This window comes from Hippichthys cyanospilos, chromosome 14 (assembly GCF_059441005.1).
Source record: "Hippichthys cyanospilos isolate Australia breed blue-spotted pipefish chromosome 14, RoL_Hcya_1.0, whole genome shotgun sequence".
Classification (NCBI taxonomy): Eukaryota; Metazoa; Chordata; class Actinopteri; order Syngnathiformes; family Syngnathidae; genus Hippichthys; species Hippichthys cyanospilos.
In genome coordinates this window covers 14,510,549-14,536,067 of record NC_142382.1, presented here as the reverse complement: position 1 = coordinate 14,536,067, position 25,519 = coordinate 14,510,549, and the positions used below count along the sequence as shown (strand labels likewise).

Sequence of the window (25,519 nt, the reverse complement as noted above, 5' to 3'; positions counted from 1 at the left end):
GGTATTTGGGGTATTTCAGATCCACAGGGAGCAGTCATGTTTCTTTTGGCTACGGAAAGCGAAGGGAGAAAACCCTTTGCCAACGTAATTCAAATTACGTTTTGGATGTCAGCTTGTGGCTTGTGCGCAGCTGAGCTTCTGGTTTGTAGTTTGAGTTTCTGGTTTAATGGTGTGTTTTATTACTCTAACTATGCTTTTCTGGATGCTGATTAGATCCGTTTTTATGCATCGGGTTTTTGGAAAACAAAGGTCAATCCTATCCCTGAAGTGCTCACTGATTGGCGTCATTGTGTTTGGCATAACCTGTTGCCGGTGGGAGGGCAAGTTCAGGAGCAGATACAATAAAAACATAAATCTATATCTGCGTGATTTATGCATTTCAAAAGAAAGAAAATGTTGAGTGTGTATGCATCTTTTTAATATTGCTATGGGACCAAATGCTCACTTTACCGATCCATATTACCTTTCAGCCAAAAAAATCCTTTCCCTTTTAATGTTCTCAACGATGAATATTTTCAACATACACATTTACACATGCATTTTTCTTAGATTCATCAACTTATTCTTTCCCCGATCCCCAAAGCTTTATTTTCTTTCATCCTTTTTCTCTGTGGCTAAAGCCATCAGTATACATCACCTATGGAACAATTTCCATTCTCTCATTTTTCACTGTCGCCCATTGTCTAAGGAAATCCATCACTATCTGTGGGTCTGCCTGGGAATATAATGCTACTTTTTTTTTTTTTGGGGGGGGTGCTCTTTTTTATGTAGAATGCTAAAATTTAATCAAGAATATGAATTGCTTTCTCACGTTTTCCACATATTATACATCTTTAAATGTAAAGAGAATTCATCAGCATGATTGCATGTGGGTGTGCAGCGCTGCATGGCCATATCACTGTGTGCAGTCTCATAGCTGTCTCATGTGCTGAATCATGGCCAGCAGAAATATCCTGACAGCCGTAGTGAGGTGAAACGAGACAAAAGTAAAGAATACAACAGCAGCATGTTTTTTATTTGTTTTGTTTTGTTTTTAAAAGCGCAACATAAGCAATTGACCTTGTGATGAAACAACACATCATTTCCTTCTTTTTTGTCAAAATTAAGAGACAGAAAATAGCCTGTTTGGAAGATAATGTTGCAAATGTAAATGAGTCTCTGCAGTGGAAAGTGGAAAAGCAGATCAGACAATGCAGGGATGAAATATTTTATATCACTGCATTTCTGTTCATTAGTGTAAATGGAAATTTATTGTTGATTAATGCTGATATAATCACTATCAGTGATGAATGACAATCTTATTGCCACCAGAAGTCATTTATGACTCGAGTTATGGTCTGTTATTGTTTTTCTTCCACAGTGCGTTTTATTGCCATTTAACAGCCATGCAGGTCATAGAGTTAAATATGACTCTTCATCTATTCATCATCAGTAGACGATGCATTTAATGTAACACAAAACAAGCTTTATGGCAGCACAGCACATTATCAAAATAATATAACAACACCATGAGACAAACAGTCATGCCTAAATGTTTTACTATCGGTGTAAATGACAATGATATTATATTTATTATATACTTTTTAAAATATCTAAAAGTAAACATGTTTACTAGTCCAAAAAGCCCTCAGTCAAAGGTTGAAATTTCGTTTTGAAAGATTACTAAATTATATACACACACATATCACTGATCGGACCAAACAATAGTGAAATCACATTGGGACATGTAGGTTTTACAAAAAGGAAGCTATTCCTGCAAAGGAGGCTGATGAATAACCCATTATCTCACAGGGGTGAGGTCGCCTGACTTTCTAACCCCACAGGAGATGGAGGAATGATGCAGTCTTGCTGTCTCTACTCAACCATAATTTATGTACATCCTTTTTGAATAATAACATTTTCATGTATTGAAATTACATTAGGATACATTGTCTCCTGTAAAGATTCTAAGAACTGGGAGGTTGCAAGGTCTGTGGGCCTTGTCTAGAATGATTTGCAATGCGAATGAGAAATATTCTCAAAATAAATTGAAAAGTAAGAAGAAATTCTCTAAAAATAAAATGAATTATGATACCAATGGTAATTTGGCAGACTGTGCTGCACCTTTTGATGGGATGTTGGTGCATCTGACAATTTAGTGACAGAAAATAGACAAGAATTTAGACTCGCTAAAATCAGGTCTAGGTTTTGGTGCAGGATTGTAATAGAAAGTTTTATTTTGTATATTGTGTATTGACAGCCAGATTCAGAGCTTCTCTAACATGTGATAGATGCCATCATATTTCAAACATACATATGATAACAGCGTGCAACAATTGCTCTGAATCATTGTAAAAACATCAATCAATTTTAATGGTTTTAGGATACTTTGATGTCGCTAAATCTCAAAAAGACAATGTTTATTTCCAACTTGGCTCTAGTTCATAAGAATTTAAAATATACACGTTTCATTCTTTTTATAATATACCTGTGATTGATGAAGCTGATTTAATGAAAGATGACTGTGGCCATGGTCATTATCAGAAAAGGCCTTCTATATACAAACCATGCTCCATGAGAAATTTTTAAAAAATTCTGAAAATTATGTAATATTAGCAAACAACCGAGTTCAAGAAACAACAAGCCAGCATGCATTTGCCGCAATAGAGAATCTGTTTTTGCTTTTCTACACATGGTTGAGTTGCAAAACACCTAACCTACTACAATGAATCCTCCCGTACAGCATCGAACACCTCAAGTTCAGTGGGTGTATACACAAGGGGAATTGTGTGAAAAAGAACTGTTACAACTGACTTGAGCTTTGCAGTTGATGTAAGCATCAGTGCAATGCTGGATGCCCTTTGAGGCCACTTTTCCTTAAATACCATCACGCAGAGCAGACACATTAACAAAGGATGCCGAGCGTTTTATGCATCTTGCCGTTCAAGGCACTAAAAATGAATTAATTGTTCACATAAAATTGAACTTTGAGTTAGCTTTGTGAACCCAGTCAGACCTATACATCTGTTAAATACACAGAAAAACACCACTAAGATAACACAAACATACACATGTAGTAAATTTCTCTCCATTTAAAAATGCCTTGCTTCACTAAAAAGATTTCCTTGTATATGGACAGCGAGCTTAGCAGTCCATTTAATTGAGAGAGACACTGAGTGACAGCTGAAAAGGATGATGTGGAGGCCCCTGCTCGACTGAGATGGAGGTATGGAGAACCTGCTAAGCTTTGCTCCAGTACACTCAATTTACTGGCCTGACCCAGCCGTGTCAAGCTGAGAGAGAAAGCAGTAGCTCTGGTTTAACTAGATAGTTCGGTCTCTACATTGGGACTACGTTAAATGGCAAAACCATCATAACCTTTTTTGAATAATTATTTTTATAGCAGTGAATGAACAAAAGCAATGGCACACCCGGCAATTTGGTGGCTGAAAAGCAGACCAAACCATATGCTATATATGGCAGGCGTAGTGGTGGGCGGTGTTGACGGTGTCACAAACAGACGCCATCCAAGTGGAGGGCAGTCTCCAATTGCTCACTTTGCCGATCCATGACCTTCATAGCCAATATTATTTCATCAGTTCCACTTTGCAGGTTTCAGCCTACTGCAAGACTCAAGACAATCAATGTGCCTCCTCTGCACGGTATTAAAAGCAAGAGACAGAAGCCGCTTCAACTGGTGGCAAATCAAGTTGTCTTGTGCTCACATCCACAACTGTGCAAATCCATTTTTGATCATTTGCTATGCTGCAAAGGCTGCGCAGGTCTGTGAAAATACCAAAACCTAACCCCTGTCAGGGTGTGCACCACACCTTGCGTCAAATGTGCACTGGGCATGACAATAATTAGAAATTCAAATTTCAAATGTGAATTTTGGACTAACTTGAGATGAACCATCTCGTTTCTGTCAAGTCTTTTTTATCATACTATTTGAGATGTTATTTATTAGGCGGCACCGTGGCAGGATGTGTATCACGTCCACCTCATACGCAGAGGTTGTGGGCTTGCTTCCGGCTCCACCTTCATGTGTGGGGTTTGCACACGGATCTGGATGGTACGGATGGTTTGTCATCTTTGTGTGCCCTTCAACCAGCTCAGGATATACCCTGCCATTGACAGCTTGGTTAGGCTCCAAATTGGTAGTAGGATTCGTAGAGGTTTACATTTATAAAGACCCTTAAATTATTCCATGCGGAATATAAAATAGAATACTAAAGTACACAAAGTATTGTGTGGCAAAAATATTCAAATAGGAATAAAAACAGAATACAATGAACTGTCTCAGAAAAGCCTTCCCCTGGAAGACCCACCAAGAAACGAAGACAAAGAGGAGATGAGATGAAAATATAAAAAGACAAAAAAGAAGTCAGATTTAATGAAAAGTGACACATGGGTGTGTTGGGAAAATGAAGAAGCACAAGAATTTCAAAGGTCATTTGGAAGAAAAAAAAGAAGGGAAAGAAACATGGAAGTTAACAGATGAACTTTAGAATGAAAAAAAAAGAGCATAAAAAGAAGACTACTGTATAACTGAGTTGGGGTCCATGAAATAATTCAACAGAAAAAGAAGTGCTGTTCTTTCCAAATCCTTGGAATGCATATATTGAACCAAGTTCAAACTAACTGTAATTTACTCTAAATGAACTCAACTTTTTTTTCAGTCACCTACTTCACCAAAGCTGCATTTGCAATGAAATATACAGTATAGAGAGAGAGACTGTACATTTTCCTGTCCTTTCGAGCATCTTAACTATTTCTCAACCTGGAGAAAGATCTTGTTGAAATAATTGCTCGTTTTATTTGTTTTGTTCTTTGTTTTGCGAATGGATGCATCGGTGTCATTTTTATGATTGGCTCTTTTTTTGCAGAGTTTTTCATTTAATAAGTTTGCTTTTTTGTTTGTAGCTGCTTTAATCTGTTTGTTTTGTTTATTTTTATTTTTTTTGCTTGTTTTGTTGTACCGGTAAGGCTGGTTCCATTTCATTGTTGTGTTTGTGTCTGCTTTTTTTTGTTCTCTATTGCATTTTCTAATGTGTTTTGTGTGCAGTTCTTTTGTGTTTGTTTGTTTGCCTATTACCTGTGTTTGTATCAGTTTGTAGTTTTGCCAGTTGCATTGCATTTTGCCCCCAGCCGCCCATCATACATACTACAGTATGGTCTTTTTATTTCATAAACAGGCTTTGTGGTCTCAAATGGTCTGAAAGATTTTCTGGGGAGATGGGACACTACTAAAAACAAAATCGCTGAGTTGCATAGAAAGTGCAAAAATCTGCGTTTTTGTTGATGAGTTTAGCATATCAGACCTCAGCTACTTTTCTGCTCATCTAATGATCCATTAAGGGATGCCTCGCTAATCTCAAAAAAACTCCATGTACGATTTAAGACTAATGCTCGACCTCACCTGGGATTATAGTATGTTTCGGACCTCATCTGTATACCGCTTTTGCTTTTGCTTTTGCGCTTCTACCCAAGTAGGTCACAAGTAAGCATTAACTCTCCCCATTACAGGAAGTCAGATAGCCTTATTTAAAAGTAATAGTGAGAAAGTAAGAAAAGGGGAGGTAAAAAAAACAGCAGAGGCGATTGTGCTCTGTGATGCAAAACAAGGCCAATTAAATTGACTTCTGCACCAAGGGAAAGAGCTATTCCCTCTGCAAGTGTAACTATTTCACCAAATCCAATCATTTGACTGTGGTTAACATGATAGCAAGGTGCCTGTGGCACTTGTTTCAACAAAAACAGCCAACACTATAGTTTTATCGCCCTCTTAGCCGAGAGACTCACACCAGCAAGGTTAGTTAAAGGCAGAAGTGCTGACCGTGGTGCTGAATCCAGTGCCTGTCTCATTCACGCATTGATTCATGACGTTCATTATTCGGCCGGACTGGCTGGCTGCCTGCAAAGAACGGGCCGAGCAGCCGTGACCTGAAAACCTGCTCTAAATCTCATTGTATTGTCAAGGCAAGGGCTTAATGACCGTAGGATCGCATCGCACGGGTATTCTGTGAAGATTGCGAGACAGAGAATGGGATGATGGAAATACTGTAAATTGATGATTGCGTTTCCAAGATGTCGGGAGAGGTAACCAAGGGAAGAAAGCAACACATAAAGACGTCGAAATGAAGTCAGGAAAATGATAGTGCTGTGTTCACTGACTGGATAGGATGAAGTCCAATCAATCAGATTGTAACTTCTCAGCTGAGGCAGACATGGAGTGGGAGTGTGCAATAAGACACACCAGCAGGAATGGAGAGGATGAGGATGATGGTTTTCCTGGCCAAGGGTGAGCTGGATAAGGTCCTCTTGCTCAGGTCAAGTGCGCTGTCACAGATGATTTACTGCATTCTGGCCTCCGCATCTGACTGCTGATATCCATGGTCGTTTTGTACATTAGCAAGTGTGATAGGCTCCAAGTCTGTGCAACCCTGGACAGGTTAAGTGGAATGTACTTATTGAAGGGCAGGTGGAAGGAGTCATTGCTAATGGTTCACGGACGTTTGTGCCCTTGGCATCGGATCAATTCCTACTTAAAGCTCTCTTCGCGGTTGGCCATCCGCCAGTGTGATTTGTGACTTCCGAGGCAAATAATTTTTATTTTTTATTCCTTAAAAAAAATTAAGTCATCAACATTCTAAAGAAATGATGATAGAACAAAAATGTTAATCAAAACATTGATTTAAATTTTTATTACATTACAGGCCCCAAAATGGTTAGTTTTCTTTACTTTCAGGACTATTTACAGTTTAGATTCTCACGGAATGCATCAAAACTATTAATAAATACCTAAAAAACTGAAAACATGTTTTATATTCTGGTTTCTTCAAAATAGCAACCCTTTACTGCTTTGCACACTTTTGGCATTCTCTCAATGAGCTTCAAGAGGTAGTCACCTGAAATGGTTTCCACTTCTCCAATGTGCCTTGTCAAAAATAATTAGTGTAATTTCATGTTTTATAGCATATCCGCCTCACAGCTCAGGGACCCAAGTTCAAATCCAGCACTCCGGCTTCCTCCCACTCTCCAAAATCATGCATGACAGGTGAATCAGGCTTAGTAAATTGGCCTTAGGTGTGATTGGGTGCGTGAATGTTTGTTCGTCTCAGTGTGCCCTGCAATTGGCTGGCAACCAGTTCAGGGTGTCCCCTGCCAACTGCCCAAAGTCAGCTGGGATAGGCACCAGCATGCCAGTGGCTCAAGTGAGGATAAGAACCTAAAGAAAATGGATGGATGGATTTCTTGCTTTATCAAGTGTTGGGACTTGTGCTGTGTAAACGTCTGGTTAATACACAGCTGACTGGCCTATTGAACAACTGTTAGAATGTGTATTATGGACCATTGTTAAACTCATATTATGGACCGAAGAGCTAACGAAAGAAAAATAAGTGGCTGTCGTTACTTCAAGAAATTCATTAGACGGATTGTCCAAGCATTTGGCCTGTAGTGTAGATTCTTTATAGCAAGGAAAGGCTGGCCAGATAATAGCTCTGCACATCTTGTTACAGTATTTTTTCTGTCAGTCAAAAATGATCCCATCAACAGACCAAATACATCACTTTATCACAGTTAATTACTGTGTATACCTTTTCACAAATATTTAACTCATCACCACCATTTGATTTATAACTTAGCGATTACATGTCTGACCCTCTTTTGAGCATATTTTAAGGATCCTTTTAAATTGGTTTATGCAGACTATTAGCTATACACACAAACTGATAATGGTAAAGCATTTCACATCCCTTTAGCTCTACCTGAGCTAATAAGCTAATATATATATATATATATATATATATATATATATATATATATATATATATATATATATATATATATATATTGTTTTTCTACCATTCTCTGTCAGAATGCTCCTGTGTCTGTGTACTCTATTTTTGGTTGGCTGCCCCCTCCCCCCCACCGCGCCTTCTAAAACAGACTAGCAACCAACAGCACAATTGACCTCTGATTGAGGGTTTAAAGACGAGAGAATTTAATGATTCACGGCAACACCACAGGGTACATCAAAAGGAAGGCTTTCTTGTTTTTGTTTGTTTGTTTTTTCCATTTCCATCTTTGTTATACAAAAAAAAATTTTTGTCAAGTGTAAATATATGCAGTATGAGACCATACTTTTTATCCACCTAAAAAGCGGAAGCATAAATCTGTTATTTGTAGATGATCCTGTAACATTTCTGTCCATGAGGTTTTGCAAAAATAATAAAAAGACATTTGAAAGAACGAAAACCTGAAAGATTGATTGGCAGGACCCCGTGTTGTCCTGTCTGTCTGCAGTGGGATCATCTAACTTTTCGTCCTGCTTTTCTTGTCCTGGGTCAGGGGTATTTAGAGCCTAATCCAGCTAATTTTAGACTTCCAACTACTGATGGCCAGTCAATCACAAGGCAAGTACAGAGACAACAATATACAGTCACAGTCACACTGCCACTGTATTAAATTACTGAAGCTGTTTAGTCAAATGTAATACAGCCAAATATATAAACTGTAAAATTGGCCGTTACAGCTTATTCTGAGGAGCCATCGGGCTTTCCAAAATTGATTAATGAATCTGATAAGAGGGTCATCTTTGCTGAGATGGTTTCATATTTTACTCTTTTTCAAACAGCGGCATAACCTTGCACAAAATAGGAAAATTAACTCAGTTGAGGTGATGTGTTTCGATGAGAAGAATCATTACCCAAGTGCTACATTCACTGCACTTGCAGTTAACAAATCCTCCTCTTTTGAAGTTTCTAAAATATCAACTATGTGTGCCAATCAAAAATGTTGGCCCTAAGATGAAAGACTGGCAGAGAGCGGCTTCTTTTTCATATATCCCATGGGCGATCTAAAAAGTCTGGTGCTTAACTAGATTTCCTCAATATTTGCATGCTTTTCCCCAGCTGTCAGCTCTGTGAGCATTTATCTCTTCCACCTTAGTCACTGTGCCAAGCCTATCAAACTAAAACAGGAATATTGAAGACTGCCCCCTGTGTCAATTACTTGCTATCACCACTAAAATGCCAAACCAACCTGAGGGAAAAAAGAGAAAAAATACTTGAATAGTGTGCTCACCTCTACTGACCTGCCAAATCTTGCCAACTCCAAGTGTTGGGAAAATCAATATGGGCATGATTAAGTGTAACAATGAATCTTTTACTTAACCTTGTATGGTGTCACGATTTGCAAGGTTGCACATCCTATTTGTCAAGCAAAGATGAGTTTGTGGCCAATCTCAAATGACTATGCTGAACAACGTTCTTGGAGGGGAAACAGTAAACCAATGCTGATGCGGTATTAAAAGTGATAAGCAACTGCATTCAAAATACTTCTCCCTGGATGCGTATATCCTACACTTTACAAAACAACCAAATGCGATTTCACATCACAATTACAGAGAACGTATATTAGCCAAACGCAGGGTTGTTGATAAATATTTAACACATACAACATCTACCATTCAACATTCACAAAAAATAACAGGCTAATTGGTCAGGATCATAATGTGACATCTGCTAATAGGGCTTTAACTGACATATCTGGAGGAGTTAAAAATATCCGTCTGAACACCTGTAACTGCTCGACAAAGATGGGAAAGCCAGGTCCAGAAAGTAAAAACCTTGCCACATCTTGGTTTTAGCCATAAGTACTTTTATTCAAGCTATAGTGAAATGAGCACATTGACCTGCCAGTTAAGTGGAAGCTCCTGTGGCTATTGACAGGATGTGGCGGTGCTCGAGCATATATAACTGAGAAGGAAGTAACCTGCAATATAATTACAAAATTGAAGTGAAAATGATTTGATTCATTACTCTGAATTCAAAAAGATATTTTATACGATAAAAAATGTTAGTATGTCGGTGTTAGGGCATAGTGCAAATGCAGAAAAATGGGATCAGAGCTTAAATACCAAAACTAAGGCGCACAAAAGAAAAATTATACAAGTGAATTTCAACACAAGTTCATAACCACAAATAAAAGCAATCAGTGTCGGGAGTAATGCATTACAACAGTAATGTCTTTACTGTAATGCATTACTTTTTGCTGTAACGCGGTAGTGTAATATATTACACACACAGAAATAGTTAGATTGTACTCATTACAAATGAGAGAAACGCAATGCATTATGCATTTGTACTGGTTTTAGGCTTAAACCAAACTTCCACTGGATGTGTAATGACAGTAATGGGCCACATTTTGAATGGCAAATACATATTTCCAGTTATGTGAGCTATGTGGGGGAGAGTAATATAAACTACAAATTACCAATAGCTTTCTGCACACTACTAATCTAAAGAAATGGCACGACTGCATAGTTTAGCTTGCTATCTTTAAGTATGTGTATGCCCTTTAGCGTAGCTATAAACTTGGTTGTTAAATCTCATCGTGTGAAATAACCTGTTTGCTGCATGTAACCAAGCAAAAATATCATGGCAAGAAATCGGTTGGCTGCGTGCACTATTTTCACATGTGGCACCTAAGAGCGGCTTAAGTTGAATGGAACTAAAAGTTCAGCTCAACATCAATCTCCCTTTTTCTTACTAGGAACAGTCTAGTGCATTTTCCTTTACCATACACTCACTTTTATAAACCTGATGATGATGATGATATATGATATACTACATCTTCCTCCAAAGGGTTCATACTTTCACAAATAACTTACTACAGTATATTCAATTTATGCTATGTTTTTCAACTTGATCCAGATATAAAGTGAAAGAAATGAAGGATCAATAGATGGTGCCAAACCTGACAAATAAAATGTTAGTTTTGAGCTGTTAACCGAAGGGCTTCTGCACACTGTAAAAAAAAATAACAGTCGCCCATTCATCCTTGCAAATTTAGCAAATTACTGAAAGACTATGAACCGTGAAAGCCTGTATCACATTCTGAGGGTCATACAATGCAGTGGCACAAAGGTCCCAGTTAATGAAAAACTCAATATACCAAACAGCATCTGAAGAATGTTTTGATGCATAATACAAAAAAAAAAAAAAAGAAATACAAAAATGTAAAAAGATTAGAGCACCGCTGACTGTAGACTCATTTCTGTCGTCCTACTCTTCCGTTGGTTAGCTCCTGCCCTGATGCTAGTCATTTAGCTTCCTGTGTTGTGATGGGCTAATGCAGACCTTTAGATAACAAGACAGTTTTTCGTAGAGTGGGTCATCAGATTGGATAGGTACCAGCAAGCCTATGGCTGTGGAAAATAGATGGATGGGCATATCCAAATATACACAAAACAATGTTTTTACATACACTCTTCACCTCCACACTTTCTTCCCGTGCCACCTTGAATCCTCACTCTGCTCACTCTTCCTGCTCGATCCGTTGTACACTTCATCTGTATTTATCAAAAACAGATTTCTCCTGTGACAGTCTGGCATAAAAGTTGGCAGAACAATGTCAACAATCGCCGTCATTGTGTATAACTTGCAAGGAGGTGATGAAAATTTGGAAATTGCACATAATGCTGTGATTTATGTTCACAACTAGCGTAGTGTGCGTACAATAGTTGTCAATGGTTAAAGAAATTGTCATATAAAAGTCCCTTTTTGAGTTTAAGCGTTCATAAAGAAACGAATCAAATTGTGGCTCACATTACTGCCATGCTATATGCTGTGACAGATTTTTTTAGCACATATAATGAGAGCAAATGCCCACATGACAGTTATGCAAGCAGGTACTTATGGGTTGATTAAATGTTTGCCGGTTAATGAGGTGTTGTTCATGTTGGTTTTATTGTGGTGGTAAAGGAAGGTGTGTGTACATCTGTGTGCAGATGCAAGTTTGCGTGAGTGTGCGTGTGTAGGTGTGTACATGAGAAGTGAATGCAATGAGTGAGTGAGTGATAAATGAATAAATAAATTAAAGACAAACGTGTGCTGTATTTGCCACAGGTTACAGCCGACAGTAACGTGGTGAGCAGTCGCAATAAACCTCATAAAGACAGCAGTACGTCTGTGTTGCTTTCACATTGCAACACAATGAAACCTTCTAAAAGTCTGAGTGTTACTGATCAATTGATGAGTAATACATAAATAATAATTGAAGAGTAAAAAAAGTATGTTTTACTTTTTGATATGCATTTCTTTGTAACTGACATGTCATGGCGCGTTTTAACAGTGCCACTTTAAGACAAATAAAAACGCATGGTCATCATTCCTTCCTTTGTGAGCTATAACAGCAATGAATAATATTACGTAACGTAATTATACAGATGCCACACAAATGTACATCTCTTACAGCAGGCGTTTATGGAGCCGCTGAATGACTTTGTCAGTGCATCAAACAAATGAACGACCGGATGCAGCAACATTGACTCTAATTAAGCAGAAATAAAACTGAAATAATTGTCTTTGGAGAACAGCAGGACGGACATAATGTTTGGCCTCACCTTCACACCATGACTCTCATTACCCAGTGTCAAGCCAAAAATAGAGGTGGTACTTAAATTTAAACCACCAAATCCAATAAATATTGTCACTGTTCAATGAGGTCTAGGATGGACTAAACAGGATTGTCAGAGTACACAAGGTGATAGGATTTTTGCACTGCATTACAATTTTACCTTTTATCATTATCATACATAGCTAAGCCTGCAGGCTTTCTTTTTTTGGATGGCACATGCTTGGATACTGGCGTATCCTGATTTGTCAGACTGTGGCGTCCAGTGGAAAATAGAAAATAGTGGTGGTAATTTGGTGGCAGAAAGTTTGTGTAGTGATATCCATGCTCAGAGATTTGAGATAGACTTTAATTTGATCTGCTTCGTTTGAATAAACACAGGAAGTACAGATTAATTTTTTTCACTTTTAACAATCAAAAAGAAATAAGATGAACTTAAAAGCTATCAGGTATCATGAACCTTTTTACATAACAAACAATAAATAGACACACACACGCAAATACAGATTGATCATCTCACAAAAGAAAAAAAATAATAACTAAATAGAAATTATTAACATTCATCAATTTACATACAATTGTTTATACTTGGTTCAAATATTCGGTCAGCACTTTGCATTTAACATTATTTTGAATGGATTGACTGAACATCTCATTTTTAAATCATTGGCATAACTACTCCACAGATTTACTCTTTTATCTGAGATACAGCCTTGCCTTATGTTAGTCCTTGTCATTTGCTTTTAGAGGACACCAGTCAATCTCAAGTTCCCTCTCAAACAGCTTCTTTGTCTTCTCACACAATAAATTAATATATACTTATTATTTGTAATTTGTAATTATTTATCATTCTTATAGCGCTCTCCTGCTCCTTCAAAATACTGTTGGATAAGTGTTTTATATATGTAACCCCTGAGATTAAGTTCTATATATCATGAGTGGGCATAATGACAAACTATGAATTATATATAAATATTTAATGTTCTAGAGTTCCAAACTCACATGAGGGTTCGCATGAGGTCCACTGACATGTTTTATTCGTCAGCACCTCATAATGTATTTGAGGGTACTGGTACTGTTGCTACATTGGGCAATGTGCCAATCTTATTCATCCTTTTTCCACTCAGAGATGCCTCTATGCCAAATGCGAATGCCACTTTGTTGAAAAGTTGTGAGAGCTGCCACTTCAATTTGCCAATGGGAGCCAGCTGTGTTCACACCCGCAACGGCGCCAACAGCCCTTTTTAAATGTGCCCAAATGACCAAGATCCTGTTGAAACTGTCTCAGCACATAATTAGAGTGTGCGCTACTCACGAAAAAGAGCCCTGAGTGTTTCAGTTTTTGACATCTTTCTTGTAATTAGTATTTTCATACATTAAAAATGTTAAAATACCACTTTAAAATTTCAATGTCATGCAAGAGATTGTCTTCAACCTCAAAGGTTGCGCTGTCTTGTACGACATTTGCAGCTTGAATGATTTTATCCATCCAGTGTAGCGCTTATCCTGTGCAGGCCTATAGAGAGGTGGAGCCTATGTGAATGTCAGCTGACCTTTGGCCACAGGTAAATCTGTCTCTGTGACACATGCACACAGACACACACACACAAGTATGTGTTCACACACAGTCTTCGGGAGAGCAAGAACAGCACAATAAATGTGTTCCCTGCAGTACGTCACAGGCAGCAGTCAATGAATCGAGGTGCAAGGCAGCATGTGAAAAACACTTCTTGGAGCGCCAGCTTGGGTACAGACTATCAACTGCCCCCCTCCACTTTCTCACACACATTTTAGACACATAGACACACACTCTCTTCTTGCTGCAGGGGATCAATCTGAAGTTCAGGTACAGTATAAGTAAACTTTTGCAACAAAGCGGAGGCCCCTGAAAGTATGTGAGATGGTGAAATTGTGTGCATGAGTGTGTTTGCTTTTGTTTGACGATGGATGGGGGGCTTTGAGAGGGGGTGGAAAACTGAATAGTAAAGCGACAATGTTTGATTTTAAAGCAGGAGAAACCTCTTCAAAGGCGGGCTGCAGAGTCAGTCTGCGTGGGCTACTGTATGCATATTTAATATGTGAGTGGGCAGTGATGTTTCACAGATTGTGGAGCAGAAGAATGAGAGGGAGCTTCAGACCCGCTGGAAGTCTGTATATAGAAACCCTGCAATTGCGTTAATCAACTTGGAGTGAAACCTCTTAAATGCAAAGCTAAACATGCTGATTTGTGTCATTTAGATGCTTCGGTTTCCTTGGAAATTGTGTAACTTGCGCGTTTGAGCGGATTTATTGCTTTATAATACTGTACTGCTGGTGGTGTTAAAATAGGCAGTGGCTCTCATATACAACACCAGCACGTTTCACTCTGCAGCAGCCACCACCTCCAGCATCAGCACGCACCATCATCATCATCAGGTGCTGGTTCTTTTTGGAGCTCCGCTGGTACACAGAGGAAGAAGACAGGCTCGGAAGCAATGCTCGTCGTAGCGGGCTGGCCGTGGCTCAGCCACAGTCGAGCGTGTTGAATGAGGACGCAGCAAATCGGGGCTGCTCGGTGTTCTTTAGCCGCCCAGACGAGCCTCTCACTTGGAGGGACAAGACATGCAAGCTGGCCGCTTCGCGCAGACACCACGGCTGGAGGACTAAATGGGACCGCACGTCGTCGGAGCGAGAAAGATGGAGCGATTTTTTTTGCTCGTTCTCAGCTGTTTTGGCATCGCGCGGGTGTCGGCGGGTAAGTTTTGTTTTTTTCATGTGCAATCATTATAACGGTCGTTGTTATCAGTGCAGCACTGGTGAGTGTCGTTTGACCGTAAGGGACTGTGAGTTCCACAGCGGGGTTAGCGGCATACGTGTGCATGGGTGAAACACCGTTTGCTACGGATGGGACCGTGACCGTGTTCTGCGCCCGCCCGCCGTGCATTTTTCGGAACCTGTGGAGACCGTTTGCGTGACATTTGGGTGATTACGATGGGTTGTATTATTACGATGGCCTACATTGATTGCCTTCAATCAGTGGGCTGTGTTAGGACTGTAATTGCCTGTCATAATACCATGTGCGTGCAAGCGCGCGCTCGCTTGTGCCCCAGCTGTGGTATTTAAAAATCTGAGCAAAAAAATACTTCACCATGACGAGCGCTTATTAAATTTGCCAATCAGATCCAAATTATACAATATTTGACCCTGTTGGCCTTTATCTTTAAGGTCCAAAAGGGACATGCATGTTTACCTTAATGGCAAGTTACTGTACTCCCCTGCAAAGATGTCGCCCAATTCCAGAATTTTCAGACTAAATAAATAAATGTTTCATTAAATGTACAAAACAGGTCCATGGTTATTGACAGCGTAGTTACAAGAAACAGTAGTACTACTTATTTTTTGCCCTCCCCTAGAGCAGACAAGATAGACGGTATACAATGCCAAATGAGAAATGTTAGCACTTTATTGTATTACGCTTACTGTACAGTCTAAAACAATGACTATCCTACGTAGACGATAAAGACACTCGATAAAGCCATCTAATTCACTCGCAAAAAAAAACATCTTATCACAATGATTGTAATTTAGGGTTTCAATAGACACTGTCAAAATCGGATCACTCTCATAATGGCTGTAGTTTGCAATCGGGGAAAACTGTCCAGCATCATACCTGGAGTGCTACTTTGGTTGCCAGTGTCAAAACGCCTCAATTGATTCTCATTCGATTGTGCAAGTGCTCACAATTGTGTGGCCATTCAGCGTTGTATTAGAAAGACTCACAAATCATTAAGGGGTTTATTGACAATTTCTACATGAAAATAATCACGATTATTTGAATTTTATAGATTAGCAAATACATCACATCTCCTACTAAATGGAGATAAGAACAGGCTCTTGACGTTGATGAATCACATCCTTTGTTTGCCTTTTGATGCGTGCATTGATACAGGTCAATGGACTGTTGGTTCCTATCTTACCTTTAATCGACACTAATTTACTCACAAAAAGACCACAACACAGTGAAGAAATCAAGTGTGATATAAAATGTAAATGTACATCAAGCATGGCCCACATTTTTCTATCGATCAAACGACCTACTGGCATTTGTAATGACCCCTCTCTTTTAAAAGCATTTGCATTTGCTCACAATTCATTCATTAATTGTGTAATTATCCAATTCTTAATATATTAGAAGTTGTGACACTTTTTTTTTGGTTTTCGGCATTGCTTCGATCCTCTTATAAATACACTTATTTATCATGCAACATCTATAAATGGAGATTCTCACAGTCAAGCAAGCATAATTGGTTTATATAATAACAAAATGCACGTTCATGACAAGCAAGAATGGCTTTACACGCATGTGAAAACACACCATCATTTAACAGCATATTTTATCTAAGGCTCATAAATAGCAGGAAAAGAGGTGTAGGTGATTTTTGAAAGACAAGAACGAGAAAGTCCAGGACACATTGATGTGATGTCAAGTCTGAGTGTCGACCTGGCAAGAGTGAGTAGGAGTGGGACTATAATATTTACACCGTGCTGACGTCTTTACTGCATCTGTGTTTATAGTGACTCATAAACAGCTGGTTGAACCTGGGAAAGGAGAGGTAATGTTTCAATTTAAAATGTAAATCGACTCCCTAACACATTCATCTCAATGGATCTATAAATCCTCATGAGCAACTTTCCTTCGGCTGTTCCTGGGGGGGAAAAAAATCAATTAATCATTCAACAAATTGAACAGTGATGCAAAATGCAAAATGACTTCAGACTTTCCCCATTGTTTTTGTTATGCTTTTAATTAGGATGCAGTCTTTCAAGAGCTGACAATATGTTTTTACATTGCATGTGAAAATAAATGTATGAATCTTTTGCAGCTTACCATCATACAGGTGTAGGTGATGCATTCTCAGCCATCATCGCTATAGTCTCAAAAGAGAGTGTCTCATTTTTATCATTTTCCTTTCATCTTGTGTTATTAAGGGTTTCTCCAGCTCGCCATCCCTTTCCATCTAAACTTATCTTTCACATTCTTCTCTCCAACCGCAACTGCACTGAGGTTTCACTTAGGTCTTCCTCTTACGCTCATCCTAAAGCTCCATTGTCATCATCCGTCTACCAAATATATAGTACTCATTTTCTCTCTTCTGTTTATCCCAAAAATTCTGGTCCTTCTGACCTTTTCCAAAATGTCTAAGCTTGGCTGTCCCTCACATATGTGCTCATTTCTGATTGTGCATAACATTGTCTCACCTAAAGAAAACCCCAACCTCGGCATAATGAATGATACCATGTCCAGAGAATAGGATTAGGACTGGAATGACATTTTACCCTTCCAAATTAAATGGCCAATTTTTCAAAGTAAAAAGAAACACAATTGTGATGATACAGTGAGATTCAAAATGTGCATCCAAATATTTCTCTTTTCAATGAGAGACAGGCCTGAACTGCTGGCAGCTAATATTCACACTCTTTTACTATGAGGCCACATTGTTATAACACATGCAGAATCTTGCTTGGCACTATTTTGCTGAAATAAATAAGGATCTCCCTGAAAAAGACATTGGTTGGACGGTACCATATGTTGCACCAAAACCTGTACCTGTATATATTGTATGTTACAGCATTAATGATGCATTCGCAGATGTGCATGTTACCTTTGGCATGAGCACCCACACACATCCATTCTATCATAGATGTTGGCTTTATTTAGATGGTCCTTTTCCAGTTTGGCATGGATGGTAAAACATCCAGCTGGGGCACAGAGAATCCATTTTCATTTCTGGGCAGTGTTGATAGACACAATAGCTCTTATATGGTCAACTTTTGACTTGCTTTTGTAGTGAGCAAGCGTGTTTAACATACAATGGTTTTCTGAAGTTTTCCTGATTTGACCTGGGCATCAATATGTCCTTTAGACAATGATGGTGTTTAAAAATAATAATAATAATAATGACTCTTGAGGTCACTGCCAATTAGTGTTGGTATTCAGCCTTGCAGCCTATTACTGTACATGCACAGATTTCTCCAGACTGCATCTTTTGAAGATATTATTTACTATAGAAAATAAGATCCAGAAATTGATTGAAATATGATGTAAAGTTTGCTCTTAAACCGGTTGGATTATTTGCTTACAAAGTGGTGAATCCAACGTTGTTGTTGTTTTATCATTGTTTTAGATTTTAGATTTATTGGACAGAGCTGCCTACATTAATCCTCTTGTCCGTGGACAATTATCATGTCATTATCATGTCATTTGATGACCCAGTAAAGGTGTGGGAATCAAACCTTTAGAAAAATATTGGAAAAAAATATATAACTTCACTACCAGGGCTTTTCAAACACTTGCAAAGTGTTTGTTACTGCGCAATGTCTATATTTAGTTTATGAAATACTGAGTTAGTTTCAGGTGCTCGTTTTTGTTTTGTTTTTTTTAATTCGGTTTTAGACGAAGCTGTAACCCGTATAAACGCTGTAAAAAAATCATTAAAAGTTGTTGAAAGTTAAATTTTATTGCTTTTTTTCCTTTGTTAATGCTAAAAAGGATACAGTTTTAGGTATACTTATCCATTTTTTTATCGATAATAAGCTTATTTATAATAAGTTTGTCAAGTGGGGGGGTGCGAAATGTTTTCTCTTTCCTGGCAAAATCTAATTGAGGAGCACTGGCTTAGAGTGACTCAAATAATTTTACTTCACTATTCATGTTAATTAGCACCTGATTGGCTGAATTATGCAAAGGAGATAAGAGGCTATTTTCTCAGTGTCCTTTCAAATTCCCACATTGATAGCTTGTAACATGGTATTTCTTTCGCCTGGCACGTTTTCGCTACTCTCTTCACTTCAAAAAGCCTCCTTAAATTGTCCTTTGAGAGCTTATATGAGGTTGAGTGAGGCACTCTTGAATAGAGTGATGACCTTGCGCTTAGTGGAGAGGGCTTGTGCACTATGATCTGATGGAAACATGACAGCTGAGGCAATGGGAAATGAGAAATAATATTTGGAAAATAGTTGTTGTTTTTTTCAATGCATACTGTATTACAAGTTTAATCATATAGAGCAGTGGTTCTCAAAGTGGGGTCCGGGTCTGACTGCATGGGGTCCTTGAAATAATTTGGGTGTTTTGGAATTGATTTAGTTTATCCTTTAACAGTTATAGATTTGGGCCTTCTTTGACTTTGTCTTTGTTTTTATCACCGCCTCTGGCCGCTGTTTATAGTGCATTTTGTGGTGGGGGAGGATGATGTGGCTTCAGTTGGGAGGGGAGCAGTTGCTGTCGGTGTGCATGCGTTGTTCCTTCTCTTTGTGAGATTTGGCCCACGAGTGCCTGTGAGTTGTGTTTTCTTCTTTGGAATGTTGTCATTTATGCTAATATGCTCAAAATAAACCTTTTGTTGGTCCAACTTGTGACTGTAGATAATATGCTAGCTAATGTTAGTTTTTCTCTTATTATAGATTATTAAGTATTATTAAGTGTTATTTTTGTTTGTGTTTAGCTCGTTAGCATTTTCGTTTGTGCTAGATATTTTCTTTTGGTAACTGTTAACATATGCAAATATTTGCATTGATCATCATACTCTTTTGCATCTAATTAACATTTCGTATTGAAAGGAATATCATTTCTAATTCAGTTATATGTTTGATTTAACCTACACAATTTGTATACATTTGGTAAGATACTATATATAATTTTTGCATATGGGTCTTGCCTGAGTTATGTTTGGTATATTTTCTTTTCTTTACAGAAATACAATATAAATGCGTGAGAGCTGAACTGACACAGCTAAATTAAAGAAGAGTTACACTCATTTGCTTTTCGCTGTCTGTCTACCTAGATAGAAGCCATTAGAATATCTAGGAAGGACAGAACGCTGGGTTATTAATCCAAAAATATATATGCTTTCATTGTATTTTATATTAAATTTATATTAAATATATATTTTATATTATGTTAAATTGTGAAATTATTCATGACTCATTAATAAAGTAATTCTGAATGAATTATGAGGAAACACAGATTTTAATTCATCACGGCAAAGGTGAACGGCGCTGTATTCCCACTCTACTGTACATCTATGCAGTCTCAGGTCATTGGGTCATAGCTCCATTGTCTTTCAACTTGTGTATGTTTATGTGTATGTGTTAACATCCTAGTGCAAAAAGATTGTTTGATTGTTTATTTGTTGTTGTTTGTATGTATATTTTTCCCCCGACAAATTATCCGGCAACCTAAATTGCTTGCAGTCTTTCACGATGTGATGCAATGCAAATTGTTGAAAAAAAAAAAAAACATGGAATTTTTGGCTTCTCCTGAAATGTAATGAAAGAGATGCAAGGATTCCACCTAATGCCGCTGATAGGTACATGTGGTTGGAAAGAACGGAGAGTGTCACCTAAATGTATGAGTGCGGTTAGTGAAGGGGCAATCAACTATTGCCGACAGCCTCTCATAATACTCTTCTTATGGTCGTCCATTTCCTCTTCTTTGTGGCCAAGTGCTCTATCCTTGACAATTGTAAAATGCTATTTTTCTTGTGGCTCAATATCAAATAAGGCAGTACCGTATACTGAATTTTGAGCCTCAAAACCTGAGACAGAATAGCAATTTTTCCATTGCAACACATCAGTAAACGTGTGGTGATAAATCATTTGCTGTGCACCAACCATCATTTTTTTGTACTTCTTTTTTTACTGAGTTGCATCGCTCACTGTACATATGGCTCTTGCAATCTGTCAATATGACCTCACTCGTGTTTAGATCATTAGAAAGTGTCGTTTACATCTATGGTCCCCAGCATTTTAGGTGTCTCCTAAATGAAGTGGTCTTACCTTATCTTGTGGTAATAATAGTGATTGACCCTCTATTTGGTATTTGTCAACGCAGAAAATCCAGCTTCACTAGATTTAATGTTAAAAATTGGAAGTGTAGTTTTCCTTTTATTGGGAGTTGGAAGCTCCTCTGTCATATCATTTAGCCTTATCATCCTTTTTAAAGGAGGCACAAGCACAGGCAGTTGCACCTGATATTCAAATAAAAATGTGTTTCAGACCAAGACAATTAATAAAGTTTTTTTTTTTTTTTTTTTTTCCATGAGTCTGCAGCGCCCCGGATGGCAACTGCTGCTTTACATGACAAAGCCTGAATAGACACTGAATAGAGCCTTAATTGGGTTCATATTGATCGATGCCTATGTTAATGCAACCACTTGTTCCCTTCTATAATCTGCGCAACCACAGACTTCATAAATCTGCCAGTATGTAAATCACATGAGACAAATCAATAGCAGTATGACCGGGTGAAAAGACACGGTCACCTTATTTCACTCACTTCCTTGCCTACTGGCTTCACGGAAGTGTCAATTACAGCAAAAGTATAGACGTTCAACCCTGACTGTCCAGCAAAATAAAAGATCTTCAGAAAAAAAATAAAAAGGCGTGAGTGTATGTGGCTGAGAAAAAACATTGTAATAGAACTGTTTAAATGTAGGTTTGTCACTGAAAAGTGAGAACCATTGCATAAAAGAAAAGCAGCAGAAAGTTCACTTCAGGAGGTTGCGGTCAAAGTCACAACAGGTGTACTTAGTTTCGGTTCTGTACCGTCACATTTATAATCCAATAGACACCAAAACCCATTGGGCAGTGAGTTTTCAACCTGGACCTTGACAGTAAACACCTGACTCCACTCCACCTGAATCCCGTTGCAAACATAGGACGTACGAGATTCAGTTGAACATATGCTCAGCGTACTATACCGTAAGTTTGTCATCAGTGCTATGCACATTATTGACACGCAAGTGATGACTGTGGTGAGATCAGAGCGTGGAACAGTTGCCCTTTGCTGTTCCCCCACCTGGTCTGGTTTTGAGTTATGCAGGTATAAGTCGACCCCCCCCCCCCCCCCCCCTTACTTTGTACTCGCCAGAGATGTTTTATGTACGGACAAACTACAGTTGATATTTCTTGTAGCATAGTTAGTTGAATAACTTTACTCGGTAACATAAGTTTCATCACACTGGGGCCAGGTTTTACTTTTATCTGGGGAAATTCTCACCTTGAAAACATATTGCCAATACAGTTGTGTATGGCCGTTGTGTGTGGTCGTCCGCTCCTTGTTTGCAGCAATGATTTCACTAGAGAACAAATAAGGAGACACAAAAGTGCTGACATTCAATTGTAAACTGAAATCTGAATTGTTCAAATTCTTAAAAATAAATAAATAAATAAATAACAAAAAGTGTTTCTTTTATGATGTAGTTCTCATACCCAGACAAATACCGTATTTATTATTAAATACAACTTTACTGTTCCTAATGATATACTTTATATACTGTAACTCCATGGCATGGTGCTACAGTATGCAAAGAGTATGCATTAAGTAGAATATCTAAATTATTTACCTGATGTTTAACCATCCACAGGAGGCACATTAATGCTTCGTGCTTGCGTTCTTTACAGTGTATAATGAGATCAACATTGCTTTTGTGTGAGCGTACAGTTGTGTTTTGTTTGAATACAGTGCGTGTAGGTCCTTGCTTTAATGTGCGTGTGTATGCACTCACAAGGACAAGCCCAAGTTACCAAGGTCTCCTTTAAAACACATGAAGGCGATCTGTGGGTCATAAAACCCTGATGGTTCTATCATGGGACATTAAATATAGATGAGGTGAGCAGTCTCCTGCATTGAATGTGTGTTAACGCCCAAGAGCAAAGAGCAGCTACAGCCCACAAGCCTCTCACACTCAATAACATGTTAGCAAGGGGAAATAAGCATCCCCATTCTGTCATAGGACAATTTTCGCAATCATCAACTTGGGCTAATTTACTGCTCATAATTGCGCTATGGTTTTTATGGCTTTGACACAGAGTTTAATTTTTCATTAATCTTTCTATTTTCACACCCTCGAAACACACTCCACAATATAGTTCACTTTGAAAGGGTGAGCTTTCTTTTTTTCCTCTGTTGTAACTGAAAAAAAAATCTGAACAAAATTAACAACATATTTGAGGTTTGACTGAATTGAAATCATTTATTTAGTGTAAGCTTTGTTTAAATTAATTTGGTGAATCCAACCAGTTATTGCAAGTGGAACGAAAATGATATCTTCTAAATTGGCGTGTTTCTAAACTAAAACATTGGACCGTAATGCTTACTTCAAATTGGTTTTGAAGAATTAGTCATGTGCAAATGAAAAGGAACCACTGAGATATGTAAACACTTATGTCTTATGGCTCATGTCTGCCTCTAAATTTACTATGAGGCAGTTTTCTTTGCAGGCTTACTCATTAGCATCCTGGGGAGCAACACACCACACCATGACTTTGAGTAATGTTTTTCCAAGGGTAGTTGAGCTGTAACAATCAGCAATAGCTTCTCTTTGGGGCTGATAAGAGCCAAGGAACCACCCTGCAAGCTTTTTACGGCCCCTCGGTCTCTCAACTACTGAATGGGTATTACAACAAAACCGCTTTCTACTCTGTGGGGCCTCAAGTCAACACTGTACTTTAATCAGGTTGGGCAACAACACAATTTCCCTTTACTAATAATAACATTAGTATGTCATTCAATTTGTGTATTTACTCATGTATAGGATACATCCATGGAATTCATCCTAGTTGTGAATTTCAATGATTCAGAGCCAACCAAATGATCGGTATGCAAAGCTTACAGTCAAGGATAGTATTCTAGAAATTGATCTCATTGAGGAAGAGTTTTTTTAGTCCATCAACAAACATATGGAAATTGCAAAATTGCTCTCAAAATATCATGCAATGACTTTGTTGCTGAATCAAGAACATTGTAAGTGTCCGTATAGGTTTTTTGAATTGGAAATTTACAGACACTGGCCATTTATGGTCACTGGACAAAACATTTGGTACATCTAAACCATCTAATTTAGAGTTGTATTTGCAAAAACCTAAGAATAAAAGTTGTAGTTTTTTAAAGTAGTGTTCAATTTGTGTTTCCTTCATTTGATATATACTGTATTTTTTGTTGTTGTTGTTGTTGTTTTTTGATTTGTTTTTTTGAGAGGGGGTGTGGCATGTCTCAGTGGTATAGTGTTCTTCCTTCCAATTGGAAAGATGTGGGTTCAAGCCCCGACCCTGGTGAACATGTGGATGCGTCCTTGAGCAAGACGCCATGCCCTAATTTGCTTCCAGTGGACCTGGCAGCACCCTGCATGGCAGCAGCCTCGGTGTGTGTGTGAATGGGTGTATTTGAGACTTTGTAAAGTGCTTTGAGCGCTATATGGTGTAAAAAGCGCTATATACGTAAATACACTCCATTTACCATTGACGTCTATAGCTTATGTTGAGGCACCTAAGAATAATGGCGAGCAATCAATGTTCCACGTGGCTACAGAAAGCCACTAAAACAGAACCAGAACGAAAAAGAGAGGAAGCAGTGATCTAAATGCATTTTAAGAACATCCGAGTTAGTTGTTACATTTGCCTGAAAGACACTTCATATAGCCAAACACTGAACAATTACTGTATTTTCCGCACTATAAGGCGCCCCTAAAAGCCTTATTTTTTTGAAAAAGCTGATGGTGCGCCTTATAATCAGGTGTGCCTTATATATGGATTAATCTTGAAATTTGGATTTGTGGATGGGGAATGAACTGGACAGTAAGCTTTACCTGTTTCTTTTGTGCGTTTACAGTTAAACAAGGTTGGTCATATTGACAGTGAGTTATAATTCTATTGAGAGTTTACAGTTATTATTTGAGTTGTTTTTATTATTACTTTGAGTATTACTATATTGTGATTGAAAAAGTTTTAAAATATGTAATTAATTGAGGGTGTGCCTTATAATCCGGTGCGCCTTATATATGGAGGTTTTGTTTTTTTTAATGTCATTAACTGAGGGTGCGCCTTATAATCCGGTGCGCCTTAAAGTGTGGAAAATATGGTAATTGCAGGGTTCAGCCATGCCCAGGCACTTGTCTTATTTTCTTCACCAAAATAGTAAATGCGGATACGCTTTTCGCTCAATTGTCACACTCAGAATTGTTTATCTGTGATGCAACCACCTTGTTTTATGTAAACCGTTCATTGTCAAAATAAAAACGGAGAAAAATTGTTCAATAGAAGTAAGCACTGAAAAAGCCTGACAAATAGTCACCTTGAAGCATTA

At 38.2% G+C, this 25,519-nt stretch overlaps 1 protein-coding gene across 3 annotated transcripts in view; it reads left to right on the top strand.

Annotated features, from left to right (window-relative positions):
- Positions 1 to 14,531: 14,531 nt before the first annotated feature.
- The window catches only part of fndc5a (fibronectin type III domain containing 5a), a 32,910-nt gene continuing 21,922 nt past the window's right edge, over positions 14,532 to 25,519 (top strand). For all 3 annotated transcript variants that reach the window (XR_015867843.1, XM_088434044.1, XM_088434043.1), the window contains exon 1: positions 14,532 to 15,133. Coding sequence is in view for 2 of the 3 variants with exons in the window: in XM_088434044.1 (XP_088290170.1) it covers positions 15,046 to 15,133 (88 nt within the window). In the remaining variant the exon portion in view is untranslated. The remainder of the gene's footprint in view (positions 15,134 to 25,519) is intronic.